The sequence below is a fragment of the Fundulus heteroclitus genome, chromosome 21 (assembly GCF_011125445.2).
Source record: "Fundulus heteroclitus isolate FHET01 chromosome 21, MU-UCD_Fhet_4.1, whole genome shotgun sequence".
In the NCBI taxonomy this organism is placed as follows: Eukaryota; Metazoa; Chordata; class Actinopteri; order Cyprinodontiformes; family Fundulidae; genus Fundulus; species Fundulus heteroclitus.
In genome coordinates, this window is record NC_046381.1 from 18,965,510 (window position 1) to 18,978,635 (window position 13,126).

The 13,126-nt window shown below is 40.4% G+C and overlaps 1 protein-coding gene across 2 annotated transcripts in view; it reads left to right on the plus strand.

Annotated features, from left to right (window-relative positions):
• Positions 1-977: 977 nt before the first annotated feature.
• LOC105926663 (myosin VIIA and Rab interacting protein) overlaps positions 978-13,126 on the plus strand; it is a gene marked incomplete at its 3' end in the record, with an annotated part of 73,217 nt that continues 61,068 nt past the window's right edge. For both annotated transcript variants that reach the window (XM_036125292.1, XM_012863071.3), the window contains 1 exon segment: positions 978-1,195. In XM_036125292.1, the coding sequence (XP_035981185.1) occupies positions 978-1,195 (218 nt within the window).

Consider the following 13,126-nt stretch of genomic DNA (forward strand, 5'->3'; position numbering starts at 1 on the left):
TATTATTGTCCTCTGTGACGTCAAGGGCCTCGACGGACACTTTGTAAAACAAGTAGAGGTTTTATTATTCTCTATTTTTGTAAAATCCTACAGAGGAAATTCACAATTTATTAAAGTTGTATTTTTGATATGTTTTTGAGGTTGTTGAAAAAGAAATGCGCCAAAGCCGATTAAGATTTGAAGTGTCAGAAAATTAACAAAACCAGTTCACGTTAATGGTAAAACCGAGACACAGGTGGAATAAATTAAGAAGCATTTTGTGTGCCAGTGTTGATGTGAATGCCTGCAGATTTCTGTGTCCTTTTAATATGAAAGGATGCACACTCTGAAATCCCGTAGTCTAGTACCTTGATTTCTTTTCTCGGGACTTCCAAGTATTGAGGGCTACACTTCTTCTTTTTTTCTGGTTTCAAACTCTTAATTGCTTGAGCCTTGTCCCAAACGCTCCCCTGCAGGGAGCTGTGGATTGTTTTTTTTGTTTTTTTCCTTTTCTTGCTTAAGGCGTTATCCTCCGTGAGTGAACCCAAACTAGGTTACTATATCTGCCAGTTCACTGTCACAACGCCTTAATTAATGGATAACAAAGCTTGGAGAAAGCAGATGTGCCCACTTCAGCTGTGGTTTAGACGAATGCAGGAAAAGCGAGGCATGTCAGGTCGCTCCAAACGGAAATGTCAGCCATCATCTTAATTCCAGCGAATGGCCGTAAGAGACGGAGAGACGGGCACACAGTTGGGAACGAAGGAAATGACCCGTTCTTCGCTCTTCTGCTTCGTTTTAATGCCCTGCGCCCCTTTTGCATTTTTAATTCGCTGCAGCTTTTCTAATTATTCCATGTTGTGTACTCACTGTGCCGTTCTCACTCCCACCGCTCAACCAGACGCTCACCAGCCTCTCACTTTCTCTCCCCCTTCCAATCCCCTCTCTCTCTCTCTCTCCCTCTCCCTCTTCCTCTCTCTCTCTCTCTCTCCAGTGAAATGAAGCAGGAGCTCGCAGAGGAAGGCAGCAGATGCTCCATCCTTTCCAAGCAGCAGCGTTTCAACGAGCACTGCTGCATCCGCTGCTGCTCGCCCTTCACCTTCCTGTTCAACCCCAGACGTCAGTGCCTGGATTGCCAGTACAACGTGTGCAAGACCTGCTGCACCTACAGCAAGAGGGACAGAGGCTGGCTGTGCTCAGCGTGCCAGAAGGGCAGGTTAGTGTTTGCTCTCTCACACACACACATATACACAGCGGTGACTGGAGGAATGAAGCGAGACAACACATGGGAGGGAAGCAGTGATGCTCCGAGCAGAGGACACACGAAGCGGAGGAAAATTGCCAGTGGGGAAATAAACTGGAATTTATTAAGGTGGGTTCTGATTAAGAGGGGAAGAGGGCGCAAAGGCACAGATGTGAGAGGAAAAGTGAACGAAGGAGCGGAAAAGGCAGGCTGGTGTACATGGGTCTCTTTTACGGATTTTTCCAGGATCGTTTTAGGCTTTGCTTTGCTTCATAATTGAGAAAAAGTGACATTTCTCTTACGTTGTGACATCTCTTGTGATGCAAAGGTCAAAAGAAAACGTGGTTATTGAGGGAAATCAAAGTGGAAAAGGAGCAGCAGAGTCGTAGGAAAAAAGGTTAAATGGAATTTGAAGAGCTGCAAAGCTAAATCTCACCTTTTGTTTTTCTTTATGTTTCCCTTTATTATTTTTGACATATATCTTCTAATTTCATTCATTTAATTTTTTTGTCCCTCCCTTTACCTTTATTTGTTCTGGCAGTTTTCCAGTCACACTACTGCTGATGATCTTTCGATAATCAAGGTTTTCGGGGGAGAGAGGACGCGCGAGAATCCAAACAAAACAATCAGAGGAGCAAAAGAGGCAGAGGGGGAAAGTGCTGCTGCCGGGAGTCTATGCAAATGACTGTATGGGCATGTATCTGTTTAGGCTGTTTATTCAGGCATGTCCGCCCAAAAGCCTTGGGAGTTGTTTCGCTGCCCCGACTCAACAATGGATGAATATTAAATTCTCGATGTCTGTGCAGGAATGATGCTGCATTCGTTTTTTTTGGCGTATTTGTTAAAAATTGGTCGCAGGCTTGGAATCCAAGAGAAGTGAATAATGCTGTGGTTTGGGATTGTCGATTTACCGATTCTGCCAGAGCTTTTCCACTCGTAGGTCCACAGATCTCATTTTGTGCGTTTGTTGTGATGCATAGAGTAAAATATTCCGTCGTATATTTTGACATTTCTGATCTGACGTGAGTCCCAGCCTGACCTGAGGTTCGGAGGACCACGGAGTCAACGCAGTTATGAAATGTTTAGACTCATTTCCTTACCTCAGTCCTCCATCTCTTTCAGGTTTTCATTGATTTCTGCTGTACGGCGTGATAAGTTAGAACTGCTGCCCTTGGTTCTGCTGTTTGAGAGAAAATGGAGCCAAAAAGCCATGGAGGAAAGAAATTATGTTCTAAAAAAAAAAAGGGTGCCACAGTTTGCATTGATCATCTTCTTTTCTCCATTTTCTTTCCTGTCTTTCTCTGTGTATCTCCGCCTGCCTGGAGGCTCCACGATGTTCCCATTATAGGGTTCAACATAGACGCAGATGGGCCTTGTGTCACAACATTGCCGTCTACATTTAAACACGGCACTTTTCAATAGCGCATTAAACCGGCTTAAATCTGATTTGAGCGTGAATCGGCCTCTTCTCTGGGTGGAGTCCCGTCATTTTGGAACAACGATTTATAGGTCTATCGAGGCTAAACGAGCCCTAGAAATGATTTTTTGAAATTACAGTTTGTTAGCGTTGGAGTCAATGACCGCAAAGAAAATATATTGATTAGATGCTAAATAGACTGTAGCTGTACTACAGCAAGTACACGTGCAGTCATTGTGCTGAAGCTGCAGTAATGAAAGCGTAATCTGCATTCATAGATGATGTCAGGAGGCAAACATCTTTTGTAAATGCAACACTTATCTAAGTCGCCTCAAAAATCACAGTGTAGAAAAGAGTTCCTCTGCGTCTTTTCCGTCTGACTCGGCTTGTTTTGAATATTTTTGGCCCGTTCTCTGTGGAATTCAAACGGGAAAATTCATAAATCGCCAAATGGTGTCACTCGCATGCGCCGGCTGTCCTTCGGCGCTCGCAGAGGCACGGCCATGCTGCTTGCAACTGTGAACCATCAAGGGAAAGCAGATTTGTAATCATGGCACACATGGACTCACTCAGAGGCTGAAGTCACCCACCCGCACATGGATGGATGCACGCATGCCGGCGGGGGGGAGAAATTATGTAGGAATATGCATTGATCAAGCGTTAAATTGTTACATTATGAGATGTAGTCTTGGCATTGATCCTTTTTTTATGTTTTGATTGTAACGGGGTTAAAAGCAGGGATGGTTTACACTGCAAAAACAGAACTTAAAATAAGTTAAATGTTCTTAAAATGAGTGTGTTTGTCCTTGATTTGAGCAGGTAAATGAGATGATTTGCCAATGGAATAAGATTTTTGCACTTAAAATAGGAACAACTCATCTCAATCATCTTATTTCAAGTGCAGGATGTCTAATTATCTTATTTTAGGGGTTAAAATACTCATTCCATTGGCGAATAATCTTATTTACCTGCTCAAATCAAGGACAAACATATTCATTTTAAGAACATCTTACTTATTTTTAGATCCGTTTTTGCAGTGTAGCGCCGATGCGGATGATGTCTAAGACACACTCAGACCCGCACTAAACACAGATTTCCCTCCAGAACCAGTAGGACTCTGGAGTCCGTTTGAATTAACGGCATCCAGGACTTTCTGCCCACACAAACACAGAAGAGGTTTAATCAGAGAAGTCCAAACATTTCTAGCTGAAGGTGAAAAGCTTTTTTTTTTTTTTTTTCTTTCTTATCTTGGCTCCTCGCTCAACGCAGCGGGCAAAATCCTAAAGGGGAAGGAAAGAAAATGGAAAAGGAAGGTCAAAGGAAGAAGCGAGCGGGAGGGAAAGAGGATGAAAAAAGAAATGGCAAAGGAGGATATGACCCATTCCAATTATTCAGTAGCAAAAGTGATATTAACATTCTTTTGTTTTACCTCTTTTATTCCTTTCTCTGCTGCTTTTACTTCTGTCTCTGTTTTTGTTAAAGTTTGCTTTATTCCATGAGTCAATCTTCTTTCCGTCCTCCTCCTCCTCCCTGCACCGTCTCCACATTTGCATTCAAGCTACAGCGACCCTCTGTGCTTAATCTGCAGAAATGGACTGCTCACAGCTTTATAGAGTCCTGGGGCTATAGAACAGTGTACCCACCCGTCTATAAACAGTGTGCATGTGTTTGTGTGCACACAAGTAGCAATAAACTAAAGTGACAAACTGCTCGCACCATTTTCATAATCTCTTCCTAAAGCATGACCGCGGGGAGATTAGGGCGTCTGCCGCAGGCCGGCGTCGCTCCGTATGTGTACACAAACACACATGTGAAACAAGAGAGGCTTAAAAATGAGTATGCGTATGTGAAATACATGCACGGTCACAAATCCCACACGAAAATGCATGTGGTGTCTGCCATTAAAATAAGGCAAGTTGTTGTCATGCTGAATAGCTCGGCGTGTCGGTGGATGAGCGCTACGGTCCAACGTATTTTCATCATAGCCCTGTCCATGGTGATGAACACAGGGAGACACCCAGATTGCACATTTAATTTGGACCTTTAAAGGATATAGGCGGGCCTACCTTTAAATGCCCAGCTGCTGATTGGCCGGAGGTCTTAAGACGCTAGATTAGCAGGCGCACTGAAATCTGGTGAGTAGTCATTGTTGCCAAGTAGTTACTTAACAAGCAATCTCCTGAACATGCGTTGCAGAGTTCATGTGCGTGTCGCATCCATTGTTGCACAATTTAAATAGTTCCCACCCAACGTGACTCAGACTTGAACCTACCTTTTGTTCACAGAGTCTTTGAATCTCCCCTGAAAATGTCAAGGGAGGAAGCAACTTAATGCAAAAGTAGCTTCACACGACTAGATGCAAAACGATCGTTTCAAAAGCTAAAATGCGATCCTCCTTTTTGTTCTGTAAGTCCATCACAGCGTAGCACTGAGACACACACACAATCACACCTACGGAGAATTTCGAGAGACCAATTGTGCTAACAGTCATGGTTTTGGACTGTGGGAGGAAGCCGGAGTAACCGGAGAGAACCCAGGCTTGCACAGGGAGCCCTGAAGAGATAGATAGATAGATAGATAGATAGATAGATAGATAGATAGATAGATAGATAGATAGATAGATAGATAGATAGATAGATAGATAGATAGATAGATAGATAGATAGATAGATAGATAGATAGATAGATATTTGTCATTTTGTATGCAAAAAGTGCGTACAGAATGAAATTTCGTTTGCATACAGCTTGAAAAATCACTCTAGAAATCACTCTAAAAATCACTGTAGTAAATCCCCTTGGGGAAATCCACTGTGGGTAAAGTTAGCAAATTGTAAGCCACGCCTTTTTGATTCTTCATCCCAGCCGCATGGTCTGAATGCTCTGATGTCCCGTGATCTTTGTGAATTTTGTTGTATGATGTAAAAGGAAGAAGTCGTCCGTCGCGGGTGGTCTGCAGTCATGCAGTTACTCCGTAAAGTGGCTCATGTGGTAGGGGTGGGTCCTATTCCAATCAATAAGCCGTAAAACTGTTAGTATGGCATTAAAATGTCAGTCCACTAAGTACAGGCAAAAAGAAAGTAACTTCCTCCATCCTCATACAGTAGCACACTGTAAATGTCTCACCTTTCATTAAATACACACACAGTGTGTAATGGAGGGATCATTATCGATAAGCATGCTCGGCTAAAATGAACATTTCACAAAATCTGCTTCCTTGTTTCTTGTTTGGGACAAACCTCAACAGAATTTAAGATGCACTTATATACAATGTAAGATAGGAAACACTGTGACAGAAACTTAACCTGGTGAACTTGAGTTGGTACCTGTGTTATAAAAGATGAAAGAATTAAAAATAAAGAGGTAACTCTCCTGTTTGCATGTAAGCTACCATTATCACTGCAGAGCAGGCGGCTGCTCCAGCTACTTAGATTAGTAGCTGTTCAAAACTATCCTGAGCAAACTTCTATAGTCATTTTATAATCCCTTTAGTGATTTGTTTTTTATTGTAACAAGCATTTACACGGACAGTTGACTAATGAGCCATTTAATAGTTTTCAATACCGGTGTTGCTGGGGATGCGGCTTTAATTAATGGCAATAATTGATGACTTAGAGCTACAGTGGTAAAAGGTTATTTGTTGGTGCAAGCTGCGAAAAGATTTTTCAAAACGCACTGTGGTATCCATTTAGAGCTGATTTTAATTCAGTAGAATGCTTTTTAGTTTTCAGTACGGTATTGAGATGTTAGCTTGGCCTTTCCCTGTGGGGAAAACGCTGCTATTGATATTTATATTCATTTTAGATAAAACCCATTACAGTAAGTTTTTCAGCGGTTTTGCAACCTTGCATGGATATGATTGTATAAGGATGGATGCATGGATTTCATATTTCCATTCCATGCCAGCTGTTGATGGAATAATGTTATTTGAATTCCTGTCTTTTCTGATTCATACGCTACATTATTTAATGTGTGCAGAAATCTCCCTGCGGCTTTTCTAATGATCTTGTCCTCCTGGTGTAAAATTTACTTTCCCGTTTTGCTCATATCTCTATATTGTTTTCCCTCTTACTATTAGTGAACAAAAAATCTCAACAGCTATGAACCAAAACTACGATTTCTTCTTTTAAATTCCAAATTGTTATTGTGATTTTTTTTGTTTTTGTTTCTGTTTCTTGTTTTGTCTGGCTTAAAATATTAAAAGCTCGAATAAAATATGCATTTAGAACATTTTGAATCTAGACTCTAAACTGAAAGCATGTTGCTGAAGAAACGAGCGCCGTAAATGCGATTAGCTGTCTTGCCTCTGCCTGTGGAGAACCTGCGTCTTGCAGAGGAAGCAAGACACAGTGTGATCTTTTTTTTTTTGTCCTCCTTGCAGATGTATTTTTATCAGTGTGGGTGAACAAGTCTGGTCTCTGACACCTGAGGCTGAGCCCTACAGCTCCAGCCCCCAGATGAAATATATGTTCAGAGCTCTGGATTTTAATAAGACATCCTCACGTCTCAGTCACTTTGTGTCTTACAGCTTGTCTTTTCTCTGCTTTTGTCATGTTAGCAGCAGCAGCAGCGGTGACAATGGATCGCGGGGTTTGCTGTTGTGTCTGGTTTTGTTTTCTAACAATAAAATAGCCAAGCCACGTACTGTAAGCTCGGATGCTGAATTGATGATTTCCGTCATGCTGTTGCCATATTATGTTGAAGAGGGGAGGTAAATGGAAGTGTGATTTCACATTTTTGGTGAAACAAAAGCAACAACTCTTAAAATCACAATCAGATGCAAAAAAACTGACTTAAATTAGTGTCTGGACCCAATCGAATCCTCGCAGGAAGCTTTTCTTCATCTGAAAGAGAGCAGCTGAACCGCCATGACAAGCCTTCATCTCACCCAGCTCGAGGCACAGGAAGGAGCGCCACTAATCATCTTCCTCTCCTTCCTCCTCCTCCACTTCATTCCCCCCCTTCACGGTCATGTCTCACGTCCAACCCAGCCGACACAGGAGCCACCAAGTCACCCATAACTCCTGGCTGTTATTTGCACTGGATACACAGCCCGGAGCGACAGCCGATGTGCACATGGAAAGTCTCACAAGGTGTGCGCGTCTATTCGCCCTCTGAGTGAGGCAACGTCAGGAGCCTGGCCAGAAATTTGGGCCGCGATGTTCAGACCTTCACTTAAAAAAAGATCAATATCTACCCTGCATAGTTCTCCTCTGGTACACAGATATAATCTTCGTTTTGACCTGGAATTACATTACTGCTATTAGAATAGAAATCAAACGGCCTGACATCACTTATCTGCAGTTTAATTTACAGAAAAGAAGATGATTAGCCAATAGTTTTATTTATTTATTTGGTAGTCTGCCTATCCATCCATACCATCCATTTTTTACTTAAAGGGGCCTAGTCACATACTATGGCTTTTCTACACAAGTTGCTCACTTTGGTTGTTTTCTAGTATATTCCCTGCCAAACAGGAGCGTTCGTCCGTCTGAAATCAGAACTTGAGTCTAATTTAGGCGGCGCGTAGTGTAAATACCCGCGTTGCACACGCATATTATGCTTCTAGTGTAAATCTATTGACTGATTAAAATGAAAAGCTAACCTAAGCGTAGGCCGTGCAAATACGCTTGCGAATATTGTTTTATTTGAAGACTAATATATGGATTTTTTTGTGTTTTCTTTTTATGATCAAAACACGTGGCTAGGCCCCTTTAGAGTTGAAAAAAGTCACCTCTGCTATATAACTTGGCTGATTTCAACCTTCTGGCAGATGCAGGTGGATCATTTGATGATAGCTTTCTATGTTTTGAGGTCTTCTAGATCTTGTTTTTTTAGATAACAGCTGCACCTCCACAATCCTGAGACGACGAGCAATCCATTAAAACTAAATAGGTCATCAGCAATCACTGGGAAAGCGCTGAAATATCCATTTAACGTCACACTGTCTTTACTCCGCTGTCCGCACATCAAATGATTGGGGATATTAACTTTGATGATAATGAGTTCATTGTGTTGCTTATATTTCTATTTGAAGAAATTATAATCTTCCATATTTCTTTTTTCTTTTTTTTTGGTGGCCTGGTTTCCCCTTCTTGGACTTTTGATGAGTTTCCCTGCCTTCTTCTCAGACAATCAGAACATTCTGTATTTATCTCTATTGAAAAGGGGGACACTAAGCCATTTTGTGCTTTTCTTTTAAGGGGCAATAAGGGGCCTCAGAAGTTTTATTGCTATCTTCAATCTGAAATTAAGTCACTAAACCACTTCCTTCCACCAGAGGAAATTTCATTGCGACACCATTTAATTAGAAATAGTTTGAAACAAAAAATAAAAATCGTTTGGTACTGTGTGTGGCCTTTGTACACATTTCCCTTTCCACCCTCAGTCTGAAGCCCCTCAGGATGACTTGCATTGCCAGTGTTCCCCGTTGTGCATCCCAATTTGTGCTCCGTGAAAGACATTTTCATTTTGGGGGTATCGAATTGCCAAGCAGGTGAAAAATGAACACTGCAGGGAATCCTAGGAGGGAACAAAATACGCCACACGTGCTTCTTGCATGTGTGACCTTTCAATCTTTATATGTGTCTCACATTTTGCTGATTTTTAGCTCTGAGTTACTATCATCTTGATCTCAGTGGTTAGGATCCAGATCTAGGTCTCCCCCCGGAGTGTGTGTCTGTGGGTTGGTGTGACTGAATCAGTTACACCTCTCGTCCGAGCGCCATCACTGCTGGAAGGAGGCAGCCCAGGCGCTGCTGTGACGCTGCTCCTTGCACCTGCTGTGCCGTGATGTGTAGGTGAAGCAGTCTCTGTCGATTTCCTCGTGAAGAAAACTGGCCGAAGCATTATTTGGCCGTTTGCTTCTGGCTTTTGGGACTTACTCAGCAATCCTGAAGCGCAGAGTTGATTGGAAATTTTATGATTTCTAAATCGGTTTACACAGTGAGTTTACCGCTAAGTCAGTAAATAACCCAAAGCTCTGTTTGTTCGCTGAAACAGGCGATTGGATTGGAGAGTGTTCCCTTGGAGTGGATTCAGGTACCAGCCGCCACTGGGGGCTGGTACCTGAATACAGAGAGTCCGCCTTTAATGATGTTACTTTATGACCACCATAAAATCAGTCAGAATGAGCCGTATTTTCTTTTTTGCAATGTGTAAATCAGGAATAGGTGTTTCTGAAATCTGCATTTCTTATCAGAGTTGTGAGGAAATCACAAACAGGACATGTTCAATCGCGTAAATAAGTAAAGGTTGCAGATCACCGGGGATGATTAGATACATTTTTTTTCACACAAGTTTTTCAATTTATGATTAAATGTCTAGTTTAAGTAATATTCATTTCTGAAATTTAGACTAGTGATGCTGAATCAATAAGCCATCGATCAAAATCTGGCAGTTTTTTTATGGATCGGCTCAGAGTGGGGATCGACGAGTCATTAAATGCACCAGCACTTAAATCTCCCACATTTTTCAGTCTGTAAATACATTGACAAAACAATGTTTTCTTTGATGCAGTTTGATGATTTTGGTGTCAATCAGTTAAAAGTTCAGATGATTTAGTGAGTCTAAGGGGATGGTCTTGCAATCATCGTGTTTTCTAGTGGGTTCTACCTCTTTTATGGGAAATACAGTACAATTTTTCTCTTCTATGGTCAATGTCTTTGACTTTTATGTACGGTGGCCACCGTATTTATGTGCCGAATTAAAACTAAGTGTACAGTAAGTGGAAAATATTCTCAAAGAAAGTTTTTGTAAAAAAAACTGTAACACAAAACTTTTAAACCAAAAAGAGACATTATTTCATTGCTTTAATTTAAAACAACATTGACGCTGCTGCTAATAAACTATGTTTCATGTGAACTTTAGCGCAGGTGGTGATATATAATTCATTGTTTGATGTTGATACACAGACGGACAAAATCTAGAACACCCAATAAATTTAGTGGCAGTATGCAAGTTCACACACTTGTTGTCAAGAATGTTATGTGTGAAGAATGTTATATGTGTGTGTGTGTTTAGTTATCTTTTTGTTTGTCATGTCTGTCCATCCTGCCTTTCTCTCCTCTGCCCTCATACTCTCTGAGCACATCACCCCAGTTCTAAAGTCCTTCCACTGGCTCCCTGTATCTTAGATATTAGACTTTAAAATACTTTTGTTAGTCTATAAATCCCTGAATGGGTTAGCAGCTAAATACATTACAGACTTGTTATCAGTGTATCAACCCCCCAGACTACTAAGGTCTGGAGAGAAGCAGCATTTAGTTCCTATGCTCCACTGATCTGGAACAAACTTCCAGAAAACTGTAAAAGTGCGGAAAGCCTGAGTTCCTTTAAATCAAGATTAAAAACACATTTGTTTAGGATTGCCTTCGACTGTTCTAGTTGAACTGTTTTACTGAAACATCATTAGTTCAACTTTGTAGTCCAACTGGTTTTAATGTTTGCTTTTAGTTTCTATTTTTCCATGTTCTATTTTGTTTCTACATTTTATTCCTACTTGCTTTTATTCTGTTTTATTTTAATCATGTAAAGCACTTTGCATTGTCTCAGTACTGAAATGTGCTATACAAATAAAATTGCCTTGCCTTGCCTCTGTCTGCTCAGCCTGTGTTGACTGGTAATCCTCCCAATTTAAAATTATAAAGCAAAAGGATGAGTACCCTAGACTTCTGCTTGAAAAGCAAAACCTGTCAATATAAAGGGGATTATCACTAATTACCACAGAAGAAGCTGAACTAGAACACAAAGAACCATAAACCAAAAGGAAAAGACAAACAGTGATCCAAGAAGAAATAATCCAATAGCACCAAAGGACAGAACACAAGAGGAAACCAATAAACTAAACACAAAAGCACAAACTTATATGACAATAACAGATATATGGCAAGACCATATCCAATATAAATACCGAATAAGAAAATGCTAAAAACACAAAAAGAAAACCAAATAACCAGAGGTCGTGACAGCAACAGTATGATAGAAAACAAAAGGTTTCTAAACCATGGCTTGTTGAACCATTTGTATAATTCGACACATAAAACTGACTCATGCCAAGTTTTTGCTGCTGGGTTGGTATGTGCTGAAGTTCATAGAAAAGCAAACTGGATTCCAGCAGAATCAAAATGGGTAGACTTGAGCGTAAAGTAAGAAAATAAATCTGTCCTGGTTTGTTTATGTCTGAATTACTCATTTTGAGTGCAGTTATGTGTTTTCTTATAGAAAGTCAGAATGATAAATCACAGAACTGCATTATGAATTTACTTTCCAGTGTTAGAGTGTTGGAAATAGTGTTGACGCTGTTCTAATATCACATCGGTGTGTGCAGCTCACAGCTGGCCATAGCTAAGAGAATGACACCCTGATGAAGGTCGGTCAGTCATAAGTTCATATGTTGTTTTAAAGTTTGGTCTTTGGGTTTTAGCAAAGCAGGACACCTGAAAAACTGTGTGTGAGTGTTATCTTTCATTCAGTTAGGATGGACTAAGACAACACACAGTGAGCATTGCAGGATCTGCCAGTGAATAAGTAAGTAATGATAAAGCATGAATAAAACATTAATTTATGGCTGGAATCAGCAAATGTGCTCATTATCTGTCAGGCATTGGGAATCACCCAAAGCCCAAGCCTGAAAAGAAGAGAGTCTCCCACTTTCTTTTATGCAATAAATCAGAAATATCCACAAAGAGGATTAAAACATAGATTAGAGACTTTTTATGAGTAATATTTGGCCTGCCGGAACAGCATGGAGTTCAGGTAAAGCGTGCCGTTTGATGGCACGGCTTTAATCCCTCTACAGAGAAAATATTGTGCAACTGTGTGACTTACACACCGATTCACTCAAATGAAACTTGTTTGCTTTTGATGAAATAATTTCCTTGAAAGTCAAAGTGTCCTCCTTGCATCTTGCATGTTTCCAAGTTTACTTTACTTTGACATTTTTTTATATAGGTGCACAGTATCCCTGTAAAAACTAAGTGTAAAAGCACTACAGCACTACAGCGCTCTGATAAATGGGCAGCAGAGAAGCAGTCCTCCATGACTGATTGCTGTTGCATTAAGGTTTAGCTTTATTATCCTTCCCTCAACTTCCAAGCTACAATTTTGTGCTTGTTTGCAACAGCAACTTATATAAAAGTCAGTGGCAGATGTCCTGCATCGAAGAGATTTATTTCATATTCAACATGACACCTCTCTCTCTCTCTCTTATTTATACACACACACACACACACACACACACACACACATATATATATATATATATATATATATATACATATATATATATATATATATATATATATATATATATATATATATATATATATATATATATATATATATACACCTTTGTCATTCAATGACTTTTCCCTGTTTTTAACAGTTTCTACAATCCACTCAATGACTCAAAAGTATATAGAATTATGTATCAAACACAATATTCTGAAGTAACTCAAAATATCTTGTATGTCCTTATATCTTTCAGCAGCC